General features: G+C 36.1%; 1 protein-coding gene across 4 annotated transcripts in view; it reads right to left on the bottom strand.

The window, feature by feature from the left end:
• The window catches only part of LOC142342601 (dynein beta chain, ciliary-like), a 300,993-nt gene that overhangs the window by 97,691 nt on the left and 176,085 nt on the right, over positions 1-27,217 (bottom strand). For all 4 annotated transcript variants that reach the window (XM_075393992.1, XM_075393990.1, XM_075393991.1 and 1 more), the window contains 8 exons: positions 25,748-25,933; positions 17,439-17,609; positions 16,845-16,950; positions 10,306-10,439; positions 5,628-5,789; positions 5,088-5,275; positions 2,633-2,795; positions 39-305 (listed from right to left, as the gene is read on the bottom strand). In XM_075393992.1, the coding sequence (XP_075250107.1) occupies positions 39-305; positions 2,633-2,795; positions 5,088-5,275; positions 5,628-5,789; positions 10,306-10,439; positions 16,845-16,950; positions 17,439-17,609; positions 25,748-25,933 (1,377 nt within the window). The remainder of the gene's footprint in view (positions 1-38; positions 306-2,632; positions 2,796-5,087; positions 5,276-5,627; positions 5,790-10,305; positions 10,440-16,844; positions 16,951-17,438; positions 17,610-25,747; positions 25,934-27,217) is intronic.

Here is a 27,217-nt window from a genome sequence, read left to right on the forward strand (position 1 = left end):
TAAAGTTTTTTTTACAAACACTGTTCAAAAATGCTCACTTTCAAGTTAGCCTGGACTTTTCCAATGAACACCTTCCAGCAATTTTCCCGCGTGTCCATCAACCCGAGAGACTTAACCGAAGACTTCATGGCGCCCATAATCGTTTCAACTTCGTCCTCTGCAAACAGGTCTGGAATATCCCCACTGGCCAGGAGGTCGTTGATCAGAACCAGGAATCTCTCGTCTCCAACCTGTGCGTCTGTCATTAGGAACATAGTCGGGATATTCTTGATGGCTGTTTTCTGACACAACAGTGCCAGATCAGTCTGAAAAAAAAACAAAATGCCTTACGTGAACAATGTCCGAAAAATCAAGTATAACAGACTCGATTTCGTCGGGGTTTTTCACGACCCATGTTATATGTTTAGAGTTCTTAGCGTGTGTGGAAACGAGTGACACTGGGCTAATTTAGTTCAAGTTTCCTTCAAAATTGGTTATATGTGCCCCTCTTCTCAGAAAGCGCTATCATGAAACCTGGGACAATCTGGTGTTTTTTATTGAATAAAATCTAACCTATAAGTTCAAAAATACTTTAAACAAAATATAAAACTGACGTTTTCATCTTTTATAAATCATAATTACATCAATTTTGTCAAAACTAATTTTCTGTTCATTTGGAATCATGCTTTTAAAACATCACTTTCTATGTTTTCTTCCTAAAAATAAAACATAGCTGGCAGATTGCCAGAAAATAGCCGCAATAGATCGTAGATCGGTAGTCTAAAAAACAGTAAAAAAGACAGACCAAAAAAAATCTTCTTTTCATTGAAGGCTCATATGTTAAATTTTGATTAAAAAACTGTACAAGTTTTTGCTGCCTCTATTAGCTGCCCTCAAATGCCCTCCAATTAGAGTGACACACCCATTTGACCTTATCTCTTTGAATTAAAGTAAATAAAAGTCAATTTCAAAGTGAGGAAGGCATTTTTGAGAGTGGGGTAAGTCAAGTGTGACCAAAAATTTAATCACGCGAATGAACAAAAAAACTCGCTCCACTAAGAGCGAAAAATGACGTCATGCATGCAATTCAGTTGAAATTGCATGAACTAATGAAAAAAGTGGCTGTGACGTCATATGGCCGTAACAAAAATCATGACGACGAAATAAAAAAAACATAGCAGGACAAGTCCTGACGTACAATTCATTGAATTTTTATTGACTAAACAGAAAAAGTAGACATAGAATGGACTATGAGTGAATTGAGAAAACCATTTTAAAAAAATCAGAACAAAAAAATAAGAAATAAACAGAAAATCAATGTCAAAATGCCGCATGTGAACAAAAAAACCACTAGCGAGAAATGAAAATTTAATTCAAACAAAAAACTAGGCCTAGAATGAGCTGTGAATGGATTGGGAAAACCATTCAGAAAAAAATCCGATCCAAAAAATCGAAAAAACAGTAAAAATCAGAGTGAAATTGCCGCATAAGAACAAAAAACCACTACCGAGAAACCGAATTTTTGTTCAAACACCGTTTTCTCACTCTACTTTAAAATTAGAGCGAAAAAAATTCACGCCGCAAAACCAATCGCTTTTTCGCTCCATTTCCTGTTTCGGCGTGACCAAAATCACTACTCCAATTTGACTTCAAAAATCATGAAAATGTGTGAACAGATCTTAAAAAAAAGACAGCGCCCCAATATTATTCAAATTATTTGAATTGTAAAAAAACCAAGAGAAGGAAAATAATAGCCCCAGCTATCGCTGTGCGGCTATTAAAAATAACTTTTAAATATTGACAAGACAGCAAAAAATGGTGTTTAGGTCGTTAAAAAAATTTTACAACGCTTTAAGAACAACTCGAATTCTATGATTAAGTTTTATCCCGCAATAAAAAGTTTTGCGCATTAAATGCACTTCTTAAACGTGTAACAAAATAAAAGCAACAAAATTGCTATCATTTCAACATTTAATGATAGTTCATATTAGAGTTTATACAAAATACTTTTAGAGCATGGCAAAGATTATTTCTTAAAAAAATAAAAGTTTTTTCAACGTGTTGAGGATTGAAAATAAAAGTAATACCTGCAAATGACAAAACTCACTGTACCAAAAAAAGTCGAATTTGAAATCCACGTTTAGTTAATGAACTTAGCTGAAAATGTTAATTCTTCGGACTATATGCTTAAGTTAACCATGCAAGACATCATTCGTTCCAAATTATCTGGGTTGACTTCATAATTGAAAAAGTTGTAAAATTACCACTTCTATGAAAAGCGGTAATCTTAAGTGGTCTATGAAAAGTTGTAATCCTAGAACTTTCATATAATTAAAGTTGTAAATTAACAAATTTTTAGAGAAATCTTGAACATGGCTAAAACACAGCACAAATAATGTGTTTCAAAAAGTTAGTTAAAAAAATCCTTTATGATAAAGTTGTAACCATAGAACTTTCCTTTATGATAAAGTTGTAACCATAGAACTTTCCTTTATGATAAAGTTGTAACCATAGAACTTTCCTTTATGGGAAAATTGTAACCCTACCAATTTCGTACAACTTTTTTGTCTTTGACATTAGGGATCCATAAGAGGCAAGTTTTAGGATAACAACTTTTGGTTTCGGGTCGTTAGAGTTAAGAACCAATACTAACTTTCAATTCGAGTGTCCCGTATCCCTGGCGCAGTTGCAACTGGAACACCTCAATGTTGGCAATAAATGCAGACAGTCTAGCCAGACTCTGCTTCCCACTCCCACCCACTCCAATCAACAGCGCATACCCACGTGAAGTTTCCAGAATACGGTTGATGCGGCACCTGAAAATTGAGAAAATGGAACGAAACTAAATGCTTTAGTCAATCAATATGTGAGTAGTTTTCCTTCTTCCCAAGAAGATAAAGACATCACAATGAGAACGGCAATGTGTTAACGGCAACTTCCAGCAAAAATAAAAAATCAAATTTACAATTACAAATTCTTTCAAATTTACAAATTTTTCAACGGTTTTTTTATTCCCAATATTGGTGAACATGGACCTTTTCATAAGCATTAGCCAAGCTCTGATCTGGAGTACATTTAAAAAAGGCTACGAGCGCACGTGTTAATTCGATTTCTTTTTAAAACAAGTAAATTAAAATTATAACCGGGTGGTTAAGTGTTCTTGCAACAAAACAATGTAATATTTCAAATCAGTCGAGCATAAATTTAAAAACATCAATTTTGTTACAAAAACACATCGATGAAATTCTTCGCTTTGTTTTCTTCCAAAAAAATAAAAAAAAACCATAAAATGACTAATGTCGGAAGAATTGCTCTCGAACGACCAGCAAGGCCATTTAATTCAGGGGATGTAGCCGAGATAAAAGTTTCTTTACGGTTGCAAAAATAGTCAACATCCCGATCCCTCACCAGAAACAGCACTCGATTCCTCACAACGTTACTATTCAAAAGTATTTTTCAAGCTATGAGACAAATAAATCAGTCAACGTTTTCTTAAATAATTTTCCATTTCTTGCTAACCGAAGCCACTGCGGTAAATTATTCCACTTTTGTACGCATTGACGTACAATTGAACTTATTCCAAAGTTATGGCATTTTGTCTCATTTTGAATTGTTTCATTCGAGCATTTTGATGAAGACAAAGAGAGACAGATACCAGATAAAGATTTTAAAATCTTCTGGTTTGACTATGTCATACTTAATTTCATATTTTGGCTAATATGAGCGCAGCTGGAAGGATTTTTGTCTGTATTAGTAGATCTCCTACTCTGTCATAATTTGTGGTTAGAAAGCACACGGTTATAACCCCAGTTGCCGATTATTGCGCCTCAGGTTTTTTTCGGAAAAAATTCAAAAAAAAAGATTGCTGAAAAAGATAAGAGTGAAAGCACTCATTAAGTGATTTTAAAAGAAAAATGCGCGAGAAGAATCAAGGCAATCATGGGGTGCGTCATTATTTTTTTTAAGCTTTAGTCAGCTGCTCATCAAAATTAAGTTTCCTGCCAATTTAAATGCCGAGGTATCCTCAGCATTTCTTTGTTATGAGAACTTCATTTTTTTATTAAAAAACAATCCCAAATCGGAATTATTGGGTGAGAAAAAAGTGAGTCCTGTTTTGTTTGTATTCAAGGTCAGCTTGTTCATCTCTATAGATTCTTCGGTTTTCTGTAAGACTTCCGTGAGTTTTCCATGTAAACTTTTTCCATAAAATTAACCTTCATAGAGGTTATTTTAGGAGCGTACTTGCCTTGTTGAATTTTCGACTCGGTCCTACAAAAATAAATCTTGAGGTAAAAAACAAAAAACTGAATGGTGGCTTTGGTCATCTGTTGATAATGTTACAACTTATGGCAAAACGAACTCCAAAAAATGCTAACGTGCGTTTCTTGAGAGCGTGCACAAAAACGAAAAAGATTCTCATACATGGAAAAACAAAACCTACCAATGTCAAATGAAATTATCTAAAAACAACAGATGCGGTTTGAATTATATTGTAGTTTTCTTGGACTGCTGACACTCAAAAACTGAAAAATTCACTACTCATTATTGAGAAAAAATTGGTATTAATGTCTTGAGGTGAGAAAGTCTACGTTAACTTGGGTTTCGTCCAGTTATTTTGAACTTTTCAATTTATTCTTTGAGGAAGGGCAATAAAAAGGGTATTATTTGAGAACCCATGATTGTAAAATTTTTCTGTGAATGGTTTAGTGATTTTTTTTGGAAAACAATCAAGGTCTTCCGCAGTCAGTTATTTTTAATTGTTCATCTAAGTGAAATAGTCATTGCAGCCAATTTTTATGAGCTTTGCAATGGCCACGATTAAAGGCTCTGGGTGTTGAGTGTTTAGTACAAAAAGATTGTCGCTGAACATTTCTGCTGAATGAACCATTTTGTAAAAATCTGGTAGAAAGTTTGGTAACTCGTTGCATTCTGGCAAAAAAGGGAGTTATCTTCCTGGAATCTGACAGCAAATCCAAATCAGCCAGATGATGCATTGCATTGTATAAGCCTTGTATCGTATCCCTCGTTCCACTGCCCTTTATGGCCCCAAATTAATTATGAGTATTTTAAAAGGACGTTGATAGAAAATAAGATCGTGCATTACTAACACGTGGAGAATGGCATCTTCGAATAAGACCAGATTCATGGCTGCATTCATGTCATTGTAGCTGTCCAGTGCTTCGTGAATAAGATCTTTCAGACTGTCAAACTTCTTCACTCTGTTATACTCACTGTCCCCCAGACCCTGACTAAAGTGACAGAACACCAGAGGCTCTATCCGGATCTCTTCTGGCTCCTGGAACAAAAAGGGCTAGAATCATTTTCTTGGATACTCTGATAACTTGTAAAATCTTAGCAGGAGATGTAAGCAATATACAAGGATGAACCAGACTTTGGTGTGCTACAAGTGACCTCTTATCACACGCTAAATCCAAACCATTGACAGAAACCCATTTCCTGAGCTCCAAAAGAGATCCAGCGCCTTTATCTTAGAGTGCGAACTTACCCTTGTGCGCTTATTACATAGTAACGTTCTATATAATAAAATATAATTTGTAACTGGGGGTCATAAAAACACTGGGGGGGGGGGGGGGGGGACAGAATAGATTCGAAAATTCATCAACCCTGGGGAAATTCACGGAACTGACCTCGAAGACTTTAGCTACAGTGTCTTTTTCCAACTGGTCATAGGCTGCAATGTCTTTCTCATCTACCAGTTTGTCCCTGTAGACCCTCCTGCTCTCATGAACCCACAATCTCCCCATATCTTTCTTATTCGTCAGACAGTCCAATGTCGACATTAGGAAACCCTAAATATATATTTGTGTCACTGTTAAACAGTGTAGCTCTTTGTTGCACACTCGATTCTGGGGTTGCTTTAAAAAAAACTTTTATGCTCACAAATGCCCGTGTTGAGGAATTTCGTTTTTCACTTGTAAGAAATCGTCGTTTTTTGATCGTTTTCCTTAGACAAAAACGATCAAAGCCCTTACGTGGTAATCGTCGTTTTGTTTTTTATTTCGTCGTTATCCTCAACACGGGTGATAATTAATAATTCAATTTGTTGACTTTTGTTAACAAATAAGTTAACTACTTTGTTGCCTCGCTTTTTTAGAGTTTTTGATTTTTTGTAAGAATTCTTAAAATTAGTCACTTGACTTGCAAGATATTGTAAGAAAACCAACTTGATCAAGATTCTTGTTAACATCTCGCAAGATAACCATTTCGAAGATGTCGAAAGCCATCAATGTTATTCTGCTCTGCTTGGGTAAAAATTTCACAAAATTTGTTTTTACAAACACAGCAATTTTGCGAGTTTACATTAGATTAGATTAGATTAGATTTAAAGTCAGATAGCAGAAGATACAGAGAATTTTATACAGAATATTAAGTTTAAGAAGAATCGTTGTAAACTCACAAAAATTCAGTGTTTGTAAAAAAAATGTTGTGACATTTTTACCCAACTTATTTGTTGACTTTTGTTGACTAATAAGTTGATTATTTTTGGCTGGTTGGCTGATTTTTTTAGAGTATTTTTTGCATTAATTCTGAAAAAAAATCATTCGTCTTGCACAATCTTTTAAGATAACATCTTGTTCAAAATTCTTGTTAAAATCTCGCGAAATAACCATCCAGAGGATGTTGGAGACCTCGATTAGAACGGTCTCACTTGGCTGAGCAGTGCTTAATTGTTCCGACCCCTCTTGAGGGGGGGGGGGAGAGAAACTATATATTCAAATGGGTTTTTTTTTGTTCAGTCAATTTTGGCCGATCGATATATTCATCGTAGAGAGTTGAGACTGGTATCATTAGAAAGCTTGTCCAGCGTAGAATATGGAATTAAAAAGATTTTTTTTATTTTCGTCTTTTACAGTGAGATATCGAGGTTTAAACTTTCGAGATAATAGAGTGGATTCCGTTGATTTTATTCACCTTTTTTTCGGAATTTTTGACGAAAATTTCGCCAATTTTGCTAAAATTTAATAAAATCTTTCAAGAAAATAATGTTGATTTTGTTTTTAAAGACGAAATATATTGTCGGCTGTTTTTATTGAATTTTTTGTCACAAATTCCGGCTAAATATTTCACAAAATTCAGACTTTATCATCAAAAGCAAAACGAAATAAGTTTCTTTAGTCCACTATGATTAAATTTGCTGGGAGTGCACACCCAAACACCACTAACACAATCTTTGTAGACGGAAAAAGGGGCTGATTCTACTTCAAATTCCGTTTAGAGTGCTCTGTAATTAAAACTTTGAAGTTTTTTGCTAACTTTATTCGTTGATTATCAAAAACGCAGCATTTATTTTGATTTTTTAACTAACAAAATATCTATATCTGTGACATTCGAAAAATTAAATATTCCTAATGTACAATCATCATTAGCAGGACCTAGAATTAGTTTTGTATCTATCTTGGACCGTTAAAATCCAATAATAAATCGGATTGTCATCAGTCGGTTTTTATATAAAAAATTCGATCTTTTTTAAATTAATTAAATAACAGATCATTTCAAATCAAAACTCACTAGTGATAGGTCCTAATGGCTTCCTATTTAACTCGAAAATAATTTATCTAGTTGATTGCTTGAAAGCTTATGGTCGTTTGGACTTTTAAAAAAACTTGATTTTTAAATAAAAAATGGCATATTGAACTTTGCCTCCATTTTTCTCTTAATTTAGTCAACTTGTAGCTTAGTGTCAGCAACCAAAGAGTGCTTCTTCTTCCTAATGAATTCACAATTGGTCTTTATTGCGGTTTTAGGCTTTAAGTAATAGTGTTCTGGCTTTGATATTACTAGATTTCACAATTAATTTTAAAAATTTTTTATATATTTGCCCATTTTTCATGTTTTCTAGTTTTGTCAAGTTTTCACGTTATTGGCAGTTCATATAGCACATTATTAGCGTTCAAAGTAACGCACAATTTATAATTTTTAAATCCTTAAAGATATATATATATATATATATATATATATATATATATATATATATATATATATATATATATATATATATTGTGGTTCTTTACCGCTTCGACAATACATTCTCGAAAAATTTAATTGAATTTTGTAATTTTGTCTTTATCTGTCGTTTTTACTTTGTCTTTTTAGTCATATTTAATTCCCTGTACAATGACCCAGTTTGTTTGGTTTTTCATGAAAGAGTAGATGAGCCGATTTTCTGATAATAGTATATAGCTGATGGCTTTCATGACTTCGAAAACAATTGTTTTCCAAAATGAAAAAAAAAACAATTTAACTTCGCATTTTTGTTCCTGTCTTGTCTGTTTGTTACATGGTCTCATTAATTAAAGGTCAAAGATTACTTTAATTTTATCAGGGAGAGGTATCAAAGGGTATTGATGTCACAAAATCTAATGGTTTTAAAAAATTCGTTATGACTCTACTGATTCGACACTGGTTTTTTACAAAAAAAATAAAATAATTTTTGATTTTTGTCATATTGGACGCTCTTTTTGTAGACGTAAGACATGTTCTGGATAATTGCAGGTCTCAAGGGCTTCCTTTGGAAGAATGGACGAACCTATTCAAAATTTTCATTTTGTAATTAATGGCTTTCATGTCTTTGGAAATAAATTTCTTTTGAAAAGAAACAAGTATTAGATAATTTTGAACTTAAAAAAAATTGAATACCGACAGTTCTTATTTCCCTTCTATAGAAGCATTGACAATTATAAACCTAGAGGGTATTTTAGTTGATTTCTATTGGTTTTCATTACTTTGAAATTAATTGTTTGTTTTTTTAAAAACTCAGCGAATTTTTTAACTTTAAAGTTTCTGTTCTTTTCAGTCTAATTGTTACCAAGCCTTATCATGAACTGGTGAATAACCATTTTTTTACTGGTGAATTACAATTTATTTGGTTTAGTTGCAGTTTTATCTGGCGTTATTTTGACTTTGTTATTATGTTTTGATTTTTAAAACGGACAAAAACTTTTTGATGTAATTAATATTTGTTGTTGTTGTTGTTTGGTTTTGCCGTTCGTCTTCGCTCGCTTTCTTAATATCGGCATATCTCATCAATCTAACGCATCATTTTTTACTCCACTGAGTTATTTGCTTTGGAGGCTATATTTTCGTTCATACAACAGTTTTTTTGAAAAATACTTGAATTTTTGTGTTTTTTTATCTGTTCCTCATTTGATAGAGAATTATGCCAAAATTGTGGATGAGCGGGGTCGGAACCTTATGTGCGATCGCACATTACCGAGCCTCCTTGTTGTATATTGCGCCGAAATATGGAACGGTAGGTAGTTGGTGGGGGAGAAATTGATGGAAAGAAATAGTAGTTGAGTAGTTTCGGTAGAGAAGAGGGCTTGTTGTTGTATCAAAACATTTTTTTCGCTTTCAATGATAACGGAGGTTACAAACTACTTAAAATTAGAAACACGCGGAGTACTCTAAATATAATTGCCACACAATCGATAACCAAAGTCAATGTTAAAATAGAAGACAGAGATCAAAATTTAGTTCATGGGCAAATATGCATCTAAAACCTGGATAAACACAATATCACTCTTCAATTATAACACATCGCTTGCTGATTCAATAGATCATCACATCACTGAGTAACCAGATTATGGATTTTGAATAAAAATTGAAGAACTTTGGAAGCACTTAGAGGTGTTGAGACTTGACACAAAAATGATATGCACTCCATTAAACACACAAATTACTGTTTTCCTTTTTAGCAGAGATTCGTATGCATATATTTATCTCTGCTAAAAAAAGAGAAACACTAAATTGGACTTGTTTCAACTCTTTGATTATAAATATGAGATCTCTAATTGCTCCAAGAAACTGCGGTAGTAATTGGTGTCAAAACAAGAAGTGCTACAAAAAAGCTTTTGTACCGAAAAAACGTTAGAAAAAATTAGGCTTGCTTTAATTTTGTTCGGGCAAAAGTAACTTTATTTCAAAAATATTTGTACTTCTATTTATTGCCTTTGGGGCAACGAAACTCTGGACCAAGCCTACTTCAATTTAACCTCAACAGATTTTAGGTAAATTTATCTTAGCTTTTGATCTTAATTTATCTTTAGTCAAATATGCTTTTTTCATCCATCAAATAATGCAAATCTTGATTACAAAATGAAATTAAGTAGCCAGGCTGGTGAATTCGACCCAAAATGCACACAGTATTTTTTTACTGGATTCTTGATCGCCAATTTAACTACGATGCTGGACCGTATATATAATCAACATTGGTCAACAACAACAAACCCATCATCCTCAATTAGACTTAGATAGTCTTTTCATAGGTTATCGTCTGGACCTGCGCCAAGGTTTGGGTAAACTAGCCTGGAACACATTTGAGAGGTCCCTGAGGTTGAAAATGTAGTGGAACTTGACAGCTGTGGGCAGGAACATCTGTGACACCCTTCCATGTAGGGTCAACGCAGCCTCCACTATTGTAGAAGCATATTTGGTCAAACCTGCCAAATAAAGATTATTTAGTGCCAGTCAAAAGCAAAACAATTTACATCAAAATGCCCGGTCAGGTCATCGAGCTAAAGGTTAAAGATATTATCGCATATCAACAGCATTCATTCTCATTTTCATTCACTTTGATCTTTTGTCTTTGACAAAAACCACTACCCCAGCGATACTGAAAAGTCTTAAACTGAGCCTACCATAATCAAAATCAGTAAGAAAAAAGTTGCATAGGAGGGATGAGACGAAAATCAATAGACAGACGCAATCACCGAAAACAACGCAGTCTACTGAAAAAATGGTTTCAGGTCTAAGAAGGGTAAAAAGCATAAGTTTATGTTTTAGAGAACTATTATTATTATACTCTGCCCAATTTTTTTTTACTTAAAAACATTTATGTACGCGTGATTGGTTATAAATAATTATAGGTAGCTTATAGAAGCCCTCAAATTATCGTTAACATCGATAAAAAAGAACAGTAAAACAAAAGACAATGTTTTTCAGAGGTTCTGCAAAATCAGAAAAAAATTTGTTCACAAGCCAAAACTTAATGCAGGAGTCGACGGACACTTAATTTCGTGTTTTTTCCTTTGGAATCAAAAAGCACCACACGAGCAAAACATTTGTGAGCCACACTACCAAAAAAGAAAAGAATAACGCCATTATTTTTTTGTGGTGGCTGATGAAAAAATTTAATATAACCGACTAACGTCGGGCGAATTGCTCTCAAACGACAGGCGAGTGGTTGGCTTCGTCAGTAGCTAGCCACGGTTTAGTGAGGCTAGCTTTAGAATATTTGAAGGGCCTAAGATGAGCGCAGAGGGGATGCACCGCAGCGGTGGTGCAAAAGCAGATTGGTGGGACTGATAGGGGCGGTGGGTGGGTGAGTTATAGGATCAATTTCTAAGAACCGCCCTTCATACGATAAGTCTCCGAAACAGTTTCTTTTAATCGCATATTTGAAAAATAGTTGACTGAACGGCTCTAAGAACACTTAATGCAAACTGGGCGCTACCTCTTTATTCCGTTTGTGGAGACAAAAGTCGAACAGGTCAGACAAGAAATCGGCCAAGGAAAAAGTTGCACAAAAGATAAACAGGATTATTATATTTGCTAAAAATTGCTTTTGAGAGCAATTATTTCCTAAATGATTTCCTAAAAAGTGCCCGTTAAGTCATTCAAGATTAATACATTTCAACTATAACTCATTGTTAATGAGCATCACAGATGATGAGATTACGCCACATGACAGCAGATGAAAAGCGGCATCAACGAAAAGAGAGGAGCCCTAACCAACAGAAAGAGAAAAAGAGATAGGAATATATTCCATGATGGGATTCGACTCTGCAACTTCTAGTTTTCTAGCCTTTTAAATAAGTAAATCACATAGAAAAAACTAAAAAAAGGCAAAATTAAAAAAAAAGTTTTCAACTTTGCAGTAGAAAAAGTTCAAAACCATTTTTTGTCTCGCAAGTCCTCTCAAATAACCCATCTCCGAGACTTAAAAAATTTCTTTGGCCAGTAAAGAGATATTAAAAAAATTCCGAGATATTAATATCCTAAGAACCATTTCAATGTCGCTGAGACTATCCAGTGTACATGTTTCAACCCTGAAATAGATTCACTGGATCATAAACATCCATACACTTGGAAAAAAATAAAAAAATTTCCAAGAAATTGAAAAGAATTTTAAGTTTTATTCAAAAATTGCTAGTACTGGAGTTATAAAAAAAATTGACCACCATCCCATTAACCCTAGAAAATATGCAGCAGCCTATTATAGTTTATAATTGAACCTTGGAGGAGGTTCTAGGGCCCCTGGTGACTGAAAAATTTCAAAAACATGAAAAAATTTCAAATATATTTTTAAATTGTTCAAATTCGTGATATTAAAGTCTTTAAAAACTTTCCATTACATCTATGAGCTATACAGTAGCATATTATATAACCCTAGAGGAAGTTCCGTGGCTCGTCAGGTAAGAGAAAGATAAAAAACAAAATTTCAAAAAAACTTAAAAAAAATAGCAATTTATGTTAAAAAAAATTGCTAAAACTTGTGATATTAAAAAATTGAAAATTAATCCATCACCAACAAAAAAAATACGGTAATTTATTACCAAACCCTAACGGAGATTTTCTGACCTTCGAGGCTCAAAAAACGCGAATAATGACTATAAATGTCAAAAAATTGAAAAAAAATGAAAAATTTAAAAAACATTCGTGATGTTAAAATGTTGCAACCATTTCATTACCACTAGAGACGATGCAGCAACCTATTATTAAAACCTAGAGGAGGTTCTTTGATACCTAGGGCTAAAAAAATCAAAACCTGTCAAAAATTATCAAAAAGCTTGAAAAAATTGCAAAATAGTATAAGTTTGCGTTTTTAGCGAGCCGAGCCCTTGTTCGTCAGTAGCTAGAAAGGGGGTTGAACCGAGGGCTGATGGAGGGTGTGGGGCAACAAAGTAACCATGGGGTGGGGGATAACAGCGCGCCGGGGGATGGAGGCGATAGTGGGGCTTGCGGAGGTCAACAGTGGAGGGGACTTCAATCTCAAAGAACCGCCATTCGCACCATAAGTATAAGTCTCCAAAACATTTTGAGCTGAAACAGAGCTGAAAAGCTCTAGGAGCACACTGTGCCCGCCTGGCGCTACCTGTTAACCCCTTTTTGAGGACAAAAGTCAAAAGCGTCTGACGAAAAATTGGTCAAGCGAAAAATCGCATAAAAAAGACCGACAGGACTAATATAATTGCCACAAACTTCATCGTTTGAGAGCAGTTAATCATACATGAAAGTCGTGACATATGTAAAACGAAAAATGTGATCAAAAGGTAAAGCCAATGAAAAATAGCGGTACAAATCCTGTCAACAAATTATGGAATTTTCATTGACAAAACAAAAAACCTATAAATAGGCTAGAAAAGAATCAGAAAAACCATTTGTAAACATCCGGCCGAAAACACAAAACATAGAAAACAACAAAAACAAACAGCGAGAAAGCAATTTTTTGCTCACGTACCTCTATCTTAGAATTAGAGTAACACAATTTAACACTACAAAACCAATCGTTTCTTCGATCCATTTCTTGTTTCCGCGTGACCCAAAACATCACTTAAATTTGACTTCAAAAATTGTAAAAATGTGAAAAGTTAAACATAGCAGGACAAGTCCTGACACAATTCAAACATTTTTCATTGACAAAACAAAAACTATGCCTAAAACGGAATATGAATGGACTGGGAAAACAATTTTGAAAAGAAATCTCATCCAAAAAAAATTCAAAAAAAAAGAGAATCAAAGTTTTCGAAAAGGTTCAATTTTGCGACCTTTTTCACACTTCGTATACGATTGCGCTGAAACCACTAAGTTAATATAATAGAAACATAGCCGGCAAATTGCCGGAAATTAGCCACCGTTGACCCACTTGTCGCACATTGGGCTTGAATGTATTCACTACATTACGTAATTTAATACCTGAAAGAATTTATAATCCATTCAGTTGAAACAGTGAGTGAAGTAAGTCAGAAGTCAAGCTAAGGCAGATGCAAAAATATGGAATAAATGGCTAAAACATAAATGTTGAGTTATAAAAAAGCAAAAAATGGTAACCATTCTGCTCATATGCGAACTTTTTTATTGCTTCCCTAATTCAGGACTGATCCCAAGCAGATGTGAGCCTAAATGGTATATCGAAAACCCCTCATCAAATTAACATGTACGTTTGCAAATTTTTAAAAACTTCTTGATTTTTTTCTTTGAGTTTTCTGTGTAAATTGGAATCATGCGAATTAATCACCGATGTTTGAGGCAAACTGGTATGTTGACGTTCAGAGGGAAGCATTTGTTCGTCGAATTAACTCAAATGTTTCGGAAGACGTTGCTCTAGACAGAAATGAAACGACAAAAAAATTCTAATTTTCAATATTTACTTCAAAATATTTTGTGGTTCAAAAACGAAGTTAGCCCAAATAACCATACTTGAAACTGGGAGACTGGTAGCTGCTGCCTTTCATCTTACAAGAACAGCTTTCTATCTGAACATTTTTGATACTATAAATAAAAACTTTTCAATATCTTCACACTCTGATTCTGTAAATGTTATCAATCCAATTTTGTCAATCCCCCCGTGATTCTTTACGTTTTCGAAATCAAATGTGAACGACTGCAAAGAATACAATAAAACAGACTGAAGATGATACTTAAACCTTTTCTCTAGTCAGACTTACCCTACTCTACTATCTTTCTAGTCGGAAAGGAAAGAAAGACTGAACAAAGGAAGAGAAACGGATCACAATTTTGACAAATAAGGGCATAATGGTATGATTATCTCAAACCTAATAAATTTGTGAGAAATAAGCCGTCAGAGTTGTTTTTCTTTAGAAATCAATTTAGTCCTAATTAACATTCAAGGAACTCAAAAGTAGGTTGAGCCAGAAATTATGTAACATTACATGTCTTTTTGCATGCTAGCGCTTAAGTTTGAAAAAGTCAAAATCTTGTCAGGTGCTCATTACTGAACGACTGCAAATTATCTTCGCGCTCATGTTAGCGACTCAAGGGGTCTGATCAGGGCATTAGCTACGGTCGGTCTGGGCAGTCTGATTAGGGCCCGTCCGCCGTCTGAATGGTCTGATCAGGTCATTAATTACGGTCGGTCTGGGCAGTCTGATTAGGGCTCGTCCACCGTCTGAATGGTCTGATCAGGTCATTAATTACGGTCGGTCTGGGCAGTCTGATCAGCGCCCGTCCACCGACAGAATGGTCTGAGCAGGGCATTAGCTACGGTTGGTCTGGGCAGTCTGATCAGGGCCCGTCCACCGTCTGAATGGTCTGATCAGGTCATTAATTACGGTCGGTCTGGGCAGTCTGATTAGGGCTCGTCCACCGTCTGAATGGTCTGATCAGGTCATTAATTACGGTCGGTCTGGGCAGTCTGATCAGCGCCCGTCCACCGACAGAATGGTCTGAGCAGGGCATTAGATACGGTCGGTCTGAGCAGTCTGATTAGGGCCCGTCCACCGTCTGAGTGGTCTGATCAGGTCATTAATTACGGTCGGTCTGGGCAGTCTGATTAGGGCCCGTCCACCGTCTGAATGGTCTGATCAGGTCATTAATTACGGTCGGTCTGGGCAGTCTGATCAGGGCCCGTACACCGTCTGAATGGTCTGATCAGGGCATTAGCTACGGTCGGCCTGGGCAGTCTGATCAGGGCCCGTCCACCGTCTGAATGGTCTCATCAGGTCATTAATTACGGTCGGTCTGGGCAGTCTGATCAGGGCTCGTCCACCGTCTGAATTGTCTGATCAGGGCATTAGATACGGTTGGTCTGAGCAGTCTGGTTAGGGGCCGTCCACCGTCTGAATGGTCTGATCAGGTCATTAATTACGGTCGGTCTGGGCAGTCTGATCAGGGCCCGTCCACCGTCTGAATGGTCTGATCAGGTCATTAATTACGGTCGGTCTGGGCAGTCTGATTAGGGTCCGTCCACAGTCTGAATGGTCTGATCAGGTCATTAATTACGGTCGGTCTGGGCAGTCTGATTAGGGCCCGTCAACAGTCTGAATGGTCTGATCAGGTCATTAATTACGGTCGGTCTGGGCAGTCTGATTAGGGCCCGTCCACAGTCTGAATGGTCTGATCAGGTCATTAATTACGGTCAGTCTGGGCAGTGTGATCAAGGCCCGTCCACCGACAGAATGGTCTGAGCAGGGCATTACCTACGGTCACTCTGGACAGTCTGATCAGTACAGGTCCACAGTCTGCCCAGAGCTGTTACGGGTCATTCACATCACTTGACATAAATAGCGGCCTTTATATCTTTCCGTGGTAAGAGTTTCAATCGGCCTAAATCATGATTTGGCAAATTTTGCTAAATATTCAGATCTCATTTAGATACACTAACTCTAAGAGTCGTAATTTGTATAAGGTATTTCCCTAAGTTGCCCGAACTTGGAAAACTTGGTAAGGCCGTAGTACGGCACCGTATAAGTCTTTGATCAAAACCGATCTTGTTAAGTTTTCTACGGGCCGTAGTAAGGCGGTACTAAGATTTTTAAGGTACCGTACTAAGGCCGTACCTTATTGACAACAATGAGTGCAAAACAAATTGGTGAGTAAAAATCCCGTGGAAAAGTGTTTTGGCTGGTTAATGGGGGGAGGGAGGGGTTTAAGATCTTAAACCCCTCCCTCCCCCCATTAGCCAGCCAATAAACTTTTCCACGGGATTTTTACTCACCAATTTGTTTTGCACTCATTGTTGTCAATAAGGCACCAGGTGTAAATGTATGTCGAAAAAAGTGACTCTGTATATATACGTAATCGGTAAAACAGTTATTTGCCAAGTAATTCAGCTTGAGCTTCTATAACTGTTATAATATGTTTGCGATAGAGAGTGTTAGACCTACTTCCGTGTGCATTGAGGAGCTGTAGATGTTGCACAAGAATGCTTTGGTAGATTGAAGTACATGCCTCGTCACTCGGAAACGACACTGCGAACACCGCAAAATGACGCTGAAACAGTGCAAAACAAGCTGAAACAGTGCAGAACGCGCTGAAACTGTGCATAGTGACGCTGAAACAGTGGAAAGTGATGCTGATACTGTTCAAATTAACGTTGAAACAGTGCTGAAACAGTGTAAAAGACCCTGAAACAGTGCAGAATACGCCGCAGCAGAAGTACGCTGAAACAGTTCAAAGCGACGCTGAAACAGTGCAAAGTATGAGTCAGACCATTAAGATAACTGAAGAGAAGTGGCAAAAATAGAAATTGCAGAAAAAATTTCATCGAATGGTTTTGAATTCATATAAAAATATTGCTGTGATATTTGTCATGAGCGTAGCTTATGCACTAAACTGCCTTAACTTTTGGTCTGTTGTGAACACTAAATAAAACTTATTTCAGTATTCTTTTCTGAATTTTCCAAGAGTCAATTCATGATGACGGGAAAACGTACGTCCTCAAAGGAAACCAACCACCTTAACACTTCAAATTTTGGCACCTGTAGTCTGGAATCAATGGTAAATGATCCGGCTGTTGGGTTCATGGCGGCCGAGAACTGGACCTCAGTGATTTCCTTTATGGTTCCTGGTTTCATCCTATCATACCAATGTCCATAGTCTATACACTGTCTCAGTATTGTGTGTGGCTGCACTGTGAAGTACTTGTCAACCTAAGATCACAAATTGAGAGGCATATAACTTTTAAAAAATGCACCAAAAGGCAAGCCGATAACACTGGAGATAGTGCCAAAAAAGTACGACAATCAATATCTGCAGGAAAAAAATGCATTTTTCACTCAAACTAAAACCGATTTTTTTATTATGTTAAATAGGCAGTCCATACTATTCACAGAATGAAACGTGAAACAATAAGCTGACCATGACAAAAACAAGAACTGAATTTTTCACGGTTCAGAACAAATTCAGACATTCGGTTTTTACTATGATTTTTATTCTGAAAAAGGATAGAAAGTGACGTGACCATAATCTGGTCATAGTCAAATTATAGACTTAGAAAAAAACTATGATTCACCGCTGATTTAAAAGCATACTATGATCTGAGACCACTATAATGCTGTGAACATAGTTTTTCTTTGATGCTTACCATTTTCTCACGTACCTTCGGAGATTTTTGTCAGAAGGTGCGTTTAAAATAATTCACCCAACTACTAAACAAATGCTTCATGGGTCAAGATATCAACAATATTGCATCGTCTGAGTGAACTAGATGAATTTATCTCGTAAGATTAGGTATCTCTTCAAATGCCTTACAAAAATCTTGCAAGAATATTTTTTTTCCTTGCAAAATCCTTGCAAGAATATTTTTTCCTATATTTATTCATGCAAAATCCTGCAAGATTAAGTTTTTCTTTAAGAACAAAAAATGGACTGAAAAAAGGCAAAAAACGAACCAAATGCCGAAGAAGACTTGTTCCAATGTATATTTTATGTGATTCTTGTAAGAAAAACCTCAACAAAGCTAACAATGCAATGCTTAGAAAACGAAGCATAAAAAAGAAAACATAAACCGACAAATGTCGGATGAATTAATCTTGAACGACAGGCGAGGCAAATTAATTCATAGTCTTTAGTATAGATCAATTCCCACCAAGATTCGAACCACTGACCTCCCGATCCTTGGCCACCCGCCCTAACCACTGCGCTACGAGTCACTCAATTTTCCTTTGCTGCAACCGATTTTACATTAGCAACACGCTTTACTTCGGAGCACTAGAGATCACTCAAAAAATGGTGAACGAAAGCGTGAAAAAGCCACTTGAGAAGTCAAAGAATGTTTCAGAGGAAAAGAGCAAAATTAAAATCAAATTAAAAAATCAAGCGAAAAATTAGCATTAAAAAAAGACACACACGATTACAATAATTGCTATGAACTGCGTTCAAGAGCAATTAATAAAGTCAAGCTATTATCAATCCAAACTAACAAGACAACCATATTGAAGGTATAATATTATTGGTTAAAGTATGAAAAGATATACGTACCTCAACCGACGTGCTGATTTACATCTTGGTTATATATGAAATGAGTGAGTACAACAAGAAGCTAACACGTGCTATTTATACTAGATTTTCCCCCAACTTTTTATATTGTTGTGTGTGATCTGTTGACCCTTGATCTTTTAAAGAAGTAAATTACCATAGTAAGTAGCTAGTAAAGATCGGATGTCATGAGAAGTCATGGAAGTTATAAATTAAGGGTGCTCACTATGAATGTTAAAGAGCGGTAATTTGGGGTAATAAATAGGGGCTGAATTTTGTGCTAATTGCCGCAGTTGTCAACCCTAATCCTAAATTAACTATTCGATTACAAGATTTGTCTCTACGTTCCCATTAGCCGTCAGGTTATGGGCCCAGAGATTTTCTAAGTTAAGTAGACAAACCCCCCCCCCCTCTGTAAAATAAAAAACATTGTTGCTACGCCTCTTTGCTACATTAGAGGGTCGCTGAATTCTCTTGGGGAGGAAGACAGAGAGGACAAGGAGAGACAAGCCTTGTAGTCAAGAAGTGTCCAAGTGAAGGAGCAATAAGCGCAATTCGTGAGAAGCTTGTGTAGCTGGTTGGGGAACTTCCGTTGGGGAGTTGGAAGCTTGTGTAGCTGGTTAGGGGACTTCAATTGCGGAGTTGGAAGCTTGTGTAGCCGGTTGTGGGACTTCATCTGTGGAGTCAAGAGCTCGTGTACCTGGTTGGGGAACTTCAATCGTGGAGTTTAAAGTTTGTGCAGCTAAGCAGTGGATTCTGCTTGTGAGGTCAAGAGTGATTGGAGCTGTTGTGGGGATCAGTAAAGAGCGCGGAGGTTTAGTTGTGTAACAGAGCGGTCAGGGAACCATGATTGCTTAGTATAGCAGAGAACATCTCAGCTTAAAAAACTGTTTTATTTCCAATTGTGTGCGTGCTGTGCTTCTGTAAGATACAAGTTTTGGTCGAAAGACGCATAAATTGGTGGTCAAATATTTCGTCGAGTACATTATCCTCGGAGGGTGTTGGTATCCTCATCGTGCTTAATCGCGGCATAAAAACCCTGTCTCAATGTCAATGTCCTGCTTTCGAGTTTGTCAAGGATACTACAGAACTCGGACAGAACATCAACTTCTAGATTAATTTAGTCGAACAAACTCTTTTTGCTTAGTGTTTTTTTGTTTCTCTAACAAGTGCTAACATAATACAACAAGTGCTAACGTGGTGCTATAAAGCTTTTTCTGACAAACAAACATAACGACTCACCGCTATGTCGTCCTATAACAAACCCACCAACAGGCAAGAGATTCAAAAACGTTGTAGAAAGGAAAGGAGTTTCGATCTAAGTCCGATCAAGATTTTTTCACAGCCCGACCCCTTTTACGAAAAAAACATTTACCTAGAGCAGGCAGTACTAGCTTAGAAAAAAAGGACAGGGTTGTTGGGGTAGCTTAAAACTTTGGTTCCGTAGGTTACAATAAGTGTTAAGTTTTAGTTTGACTCGGTCAAAAAATAAAGAAAATAGAGCTGTCCTAACAACGAGCCCAAAAGCAGAAAGATTGGTATTCAGCTGGTGTGAGGACGATTTCTTGTATTTTGCTGTGGCAAAGTTCTCAGTGGCAAAATGTGGCAAAATGTGGCAAAGTTCTTAGTGGAGAGGCTACGAGATTATGTGCAAGCTGTTAGAAATAATTCTCTGGAGGAGCAACGCAGGCAAGCTATAGAAAAAGGTCGGGAACAATTAGAAGAGAAGAAGACGACTTTGAGGTACGAGTTAGTTCAGGCTTTAGACAAAACATCAGTTGTTTTGCTGAGACCACATAAGGGTGATAGCACTAGAGCTTGGGATGTACTGTGTAAGCGCTTCAAATGTTTCGAGAGAACTCAGCTACATAAAATGATAGCTCAATTAACGAGCCTTAGGAAGATTTCAAGTGAGAGTATAGTAGATTATATCACCGGGGTAGATGATATGCAATACAACTTAACACTAGTGAATGAAGGAATCAGTGAAAAACGTTTGTATCAATAATTTTGAAAGGGCTTCCGAAAGAAAATAAATTTTGCAACACTCGTGGAGTACAGCAAGGACGAGAAAACTCTAGAGAAAATTAAACGAGAACTGATGAACTGCGATAATGAAAATGTAAAAACAAAATCAGAGAGCGTAATCTTTAATAAGTAACAAAAATGTTTCAACTGCCAGAAAATGGGACATATCGCAAAAGATTGTAGGCTTAAAAAAACGATTCATAAAAAAACCAAAGCTTCCCCAAGTTTGTGAGTCAAAGCAGGAGAACCAATGAGAGAGGCACGCAAAATTTAGTTGAGGAGCAGAATTTAGAAGAAGAGGAGTTCTTTTCCTTCTTTCAAACCTCAGAGAACCTTGCAATTGAGCTGGTTTTGGACTCAGGTTCTACCAGCCATATGATTAAAGAAGAATTTTATTCATAGATATAGACAAGGAGTTTTCTGGTACAATCAAAAATGCAAACAGCAGTAAAAGCTTAGTTAGTGGGAAAGGAACAGTTAAAGTCAGAATTTTGGATTCCAGTGGTTCAGAGCGAAAAATAAGATTAAGTAATACGTTGCTTGTTCCCAATAATACAAGGAATCTGGTATCAGTGTCAAAACTTAGAGCAACAGTCAATGAGGTAATCTTTGGTAGGACTTTAGAAATACAAACTAAGAACGGAACAATTTCCCCTTTGAGGAAAAAGATAGTTTGTTTATCTGGAAAAACATTGACTACGAAGAAACAACTTCTCAAAAAGGAATTTTTTTGGGGTCTTCGGACAATAGTAAGACTTATCTGGTAGGTAGTCCAAATGACAAATCGGATCTTTGAGGTTAGAAAGTCTCGGAATGTAACTTTCAACGAAAACGAAATGTTTATAGAAGTTACAGAAATGAAGGAGGAGATAGTCAACAAGCGTCAGTCAGATGGTGATAGAATTTTAAACCCGGTAGCCTCTCTTGATGAAATTGTGAACAAAAATTTACTACACAAGTCCTTTGATGAAGCAATTAGGGATAAAGACTGGTACGAAGCAATGAAATTGAAATGCAACTCATTAGTGGAAAATAAAGTTTGGGAATTGGTAGAGAACAAATGAAATAAGCCCATTGGTAGCCGCTGGCACTTTGCTCTTAAGTCTGGTACTAGCAAGGAGATAACGAGGTATAAGGCAAGATTCCGAGCTAAAGTGTTTAGCCAAGTTCCCTGTCAAGATTACAACGAAACATGCTCACCAACAACACGCCTCTCAACAATTCGAGTACTGATAAGTAACGCAGTATTTAAAAACACCGAGTTGAAAAAAAGGATACCAAAACAGCATATTTAATTGTTGACATCGAAGAAGAAATCTTCATGCAACAGCCCGAAGAGTTCGAAAAAATTGACAAGCAAGGAAATCCATTACTAACTTGTAACCTTTCCTAACTTGTAAGTTGAGGAAAAGTTGATATGGATTGAAACAATCCGGTAGAAATTGGTACATAGCAATCAAAAATTAGGTTTCACAACGGCTATTCAAGATGAGTGTCTTCTCATAAAGAAAGGAGAATATAGTAGAGAGGGATTAGTGTGTCTTTGGGTAGATGATATGTTGATATTAGGATTGCAGTAAGACTTTTGTGAAAACTTTAAAAATAAAGTTAGTGAGCAAGTTCAAATTAGCAGTTATGGTGATCTTAGTTGGTTCTTAAATAAAAAAATTGAGATAAAGCGAACAGAAAAATAGAGCGAACAGAAAATGAAATAAAGCTTAGTCAAGAAGCATATGTAGAAAAATTGCTAGAGATGTTTAAATTGAGCGAATCGAAGACACTGGAAACACCATTAGATGTTAACCTGGAACTGTCAAAAATAGATTCGTCAGAAATAGGCAGCAATGAGCATAGAGAAATGCAATCATGTGACCATAGGGTAATAGTGGGATGTTTGAACTATTTGGCATTAACAAGTAGACCAGATATTGCGCACGCAACTAACTTATTGAGTTCTTTTGTTGAAAAGCCTGGAATGCAATATTGGAATGCGGTAAAAGGGTGTTTACGTTACCTAGAAGGGAAGAAGTCAAAGAAGATGATTTTTAGAAAACGTGAGAAACTGGAGTTGACGGGATTTTCAGACTCAGATTGGATAGGCAATATAGACAATAGTCAAAGTACAAGTGGTTATTGTTCTAAACTTAACAATAGTTCAGGTAAAATCAGTTGGTCCAATAAGTTACAAAAGTGTGTATTTACTTCAACAGCTGAAGCTTAGCTTAACGCTGTAGTCGAGGCAAGCAAAGAAGCCGTTCACTTAGCAAGTCTTTTAGATGAGGTAGCTTTAGAAACCCAGCAGCCAGTAAACGTCTTAATAGACAATCAAGCTTGTATTGCTCTTAGTAAAAATTCGATGAATCACGGAAAGACAAAGCACTTTGCATTAAAAGTGCATTTCGTTCGGAATTTAGTCGAAAGTCGGCTATTAGAGCTAAACTACTTACCTACCGATCGCATGCCGGCAGCCACTCTTAAAAAAGCATTGGGGAGGACCAAATATATTTTTTTCGTGATGTCTTTCCCGGAACAAACACTTAACATGGTAGGGGGAGTATTAAAAGCATAATGTTAATTGTTTAAAGTAAATAAGTAGCTAAGAGTTTAATAAGTAGCTAGTAAAGATCGGATATCATGAGAAGTCATGGAAGTTATAAATTAAAGGTGATCACCATGAATGTAAACGTGCGGTAGTTTGGGGTAAAATAGGGTCTGAATTTTGTGCTAATTTCCACAGTTGTCAACCTTAAATTCTAATTTAACTATTCGATGACAACATTTGTCTCTCTGGACCCATTAGCCGACAAACCATAGAGGGCACATAATAACTAACTCAGTAACAGTAATTTAGAATTGAATCTATCTTAGTACCTCGATCGTGCTTATTTTTCAACAACTTTAGCACTTTGCTCAATTTAGTTCTCCATTTTAAAAAAAATAAGAGTAACTGATGCCCAGCGATCCAAAAAATATCTGCCTAGATTCAATTTTAGGGAAATAACTATACCGAACTTCCAGAAAAGTGTTACCAGCAAAACTTTATTCAGTTTCAGATGGAGCTCAACATAAATTTAGGTACTTTCTGCTTTAGCCTATTTAACTAGCAGGATCAAAACCATACACAGAGTTCACAAAGCAACGATAAGCACAAAATTTTGCGAAATGAGATGCAAAAAATGGCAATCAATAAAATTTCGTTACCAACACTCTAAGTTTATGAAAAAAAGAACAAAATTTTTAGAGGTCAATGAATGGAAAGAATCGTTAAAGCACGACTCCCACAATTTGTCCAGTTTTCTACTTATTTGAGCTATGTCAGTGCTAACTAAAATATTTAAAGAAGTCTCAACCCTCAATTGGCGTTTTCCAATCAGATTTTTTGCGCTTGTTAGAGACTTTGATTATGCTACCAAGCTCGTTCATAAAAAAACAGCAGTTTCTTTGAATCGTTAGTAGCCAATTTATGACCTTTCCCCATAATTTATTCAGTGCGTTGTGCGTTTCAACTACTTTTCCTTTTTTTTTGAAGATGCAAATTATCACATATAATCTTTTTAAAGTGTCGAGAAAGAAATTACAAAATTAAGTACTCAACGAATTAAAAATGAGGCTATTGAAAAAAAATTCAAGTAGAACGTCAGATTTGGAAATCCACTTTTCATGTAATTTTTAAGTCAATTTCAATCTACAGAAAATGTCCTCTAAAACGAAACATAGCCGGCAGATTGCCGGAAAATAGCCGCGATAGACGCTTGTGGCCGACCATGAATTGAAACAACTAAAGAAATAAGATTGACAGATCGACCACAAGTCCTAAAATAGACCAATAGTCTTTTTGGTTAGATTCGGACTGTCAATATTATGATACACATACGCACCGTAAGGACAAAACCCAAAAGGAGCTTTTTCGCAATTAATAATCGAAATCAAAAACTCGTGACTCTAATACTCAAGTATTAGGGCATGTACGTTTGGCACTACTTAGATCCACACTATTGACCTTTAACTAGTAAATGTTCATAAAATTTGAAGTTCATTTAGCGAGTTCAGAAGTCATTTTTTTAGTGAGCTAAGGCACGCAATTGACCTAAAAGCAGGATACATGACTTCACGCACGAAAAACGAAAATCAGTAGAATTCACTCAAATTGAAAAAGTCCTTTCAAAGAAGTCAGGTCGCAAGAATCATCGATTGAGACGGCGAAATAAAAAAAAACATAACCGACTAAAGCCGGTCAAATTGCTCTCAAACGACCAGTGAGCAGTTGGCTCCGTAGCAAATAGCTGTTGAACTAGCAAATTCTTCAATGAGGTAAGTGCAGAAAATCACTGCTGATCGATTTACTCTTTTTTTTAGAAAATTGCCCCGGTTCAAGTTAAGAAATCGAGTCAGTCCAACGCAACAACAGAAGATAAAAACTTTTGTCGAAATTTGATTTTCGAAATTTGTTGCATCGACAAGTCGGTTTGCTGATTTTTATCTTATAGACTATTAAAAAGGTCACATAGCTATTTGAGCGTTCTAGAAGCGACGTTTACGTTGGAATTGTTTAGATTTTGGTTTAACATAAATTTTGCATCGAATTTGAAACTCTCGCAACATTTCTGTGTAATATTTGAATGTTTAGTAGTTAGTCCCATTAAGTTGCTATCGAATGTTTCTAATGTCAAAGTTCAAATTTAAATCATGGAGACATCGGCAATTCGTTGTTCATTTGCATGTCCGGAGATTTTCGAACGTTGGCTTGCGATTTCACTTTATGGGACTAACTATACTTTTTTACCTCTGGCATGTTCATGTCGTCCACAAAGTACACCAGTCTTTTCATGCCAGGGGGTCCAAAAGACCTGCCAGCTTTCTTTTCCAGAGGTTTCTCCAACACCCTCTGCAGCATCTCAGATGTGGTGTAGTAGTTGAAGGGAACATTGGCTGATATTGTCTCCTCGCTGTCATAGGCCGCCAACTTGTCCTATCAAAAACCTTATCTTGTCTTCTTTGGGCTGAAGCTCCATGCATTTTTTTAAACAAGTAAAATTAGTAACATAACCGACTAAAGTCGGGCGAATTGCTCTCAAACGACGGGCGAGCGGTTGGCTTTGTCAGCAGCTAGCCGCGGATTAGTGACGCTAGCTTTAGCTTGATTCGACTCCGCAACTTTTAGTTTTCTAGCCTTGTTAGTAAATAAATGAAAAAAAAACTGATATTTTGAAAATTTGCTAAATATTGCAAAATTTAAAACGAAAGCTTCCAGATTTCACAGTGAAAAAGTTCAAAAACTTTTTTTGTCTCTGGAGTTATGTCACGTAATCCACCTGCAAGACTTGAAAAGCTTTGCTGGCCTGTAATGGTCGTTAAACTCAGAAAAGGGAAAAAATTAAAAAAATATTCAAAAATTTTAAATTAAAAAAAATGAAAATTAAATATTATCAAGAAGTTGCTAAAGCTGGTGTCATTAAAATTTTGATAACCATTCCATTAACTCTAGACACTATGCGACAACCTATAGTGAAGCCTTGGAAGGGGTCCCCAGGACCCTGGTGCCAAAAGAAATGATACAAAATTCAAAAAGATTAAAAAAAACTTTTTATTAACATTTGCTGATATTAAAATCTTGAGAAACATTCCATTACATCTAGAAGCTATGCAGTAACCTATAATCAAACTCTAGAGAAAGTTATTTGGATCTTGAGGTCGCAGAAATTAAAAAAAGGAAAAACTTCAAAAAAAACTTGAAAAAAATGCAAGTTTTATCAAACAAATCGCTAAAATTTCTCATATTAAAAAGTTGAAGGCTATTCCATGGCAAATAAAATTTTTTCAGTAACTTATTTTCAAAACCCTTGTGGACGTTTTCTGGCCCCTGCGTCTGGAAACACGAGAATTATGAAAATTAAATGTTAAATAAATTGAAGAAATAAATTTCACGTTCTGTCAAAAAAATGCTAAAATTCGTAATGTTAAAATGTTGAAACCATTCCACTACCACTAGAAACTATGCAATAACCTATTAAAAAACCTAGAGGAGGTTTATTGACCTCTGGGGCTGAAAGAACTCAAAACATAGCCAGCAGATTGCCGGAAAATAGCCGCGATAGACGCTTGTGGCCTACCATGAATTGAAACAATTAAAGAAATAAGATAGATTGATTGACCACCAGTCCTTTAATAGGCAAAAAAACTTTCTGGGTAAGAATCTGACTGTCAATTTTATGACACATACGGTCTATAAGAAAAAAGCCCTAAAAAGCTTTCT

The sequence above is a fragment of the Convolutriloba macropyga genome, chromosome 7 (genome assembly GCF_964194025.1).
Source record: "Convolutriloba macropyga chromosome 7, txConMacr16.3, whole genome shotgun sequence".
Classification (NCBI taxonomy): domain Eukaryota; kingdom Metazoa; phylum Xenacoelomorpha; order Acoela; family Convolutidae; genus Convolutriloba; species Convolutriloba macropyga.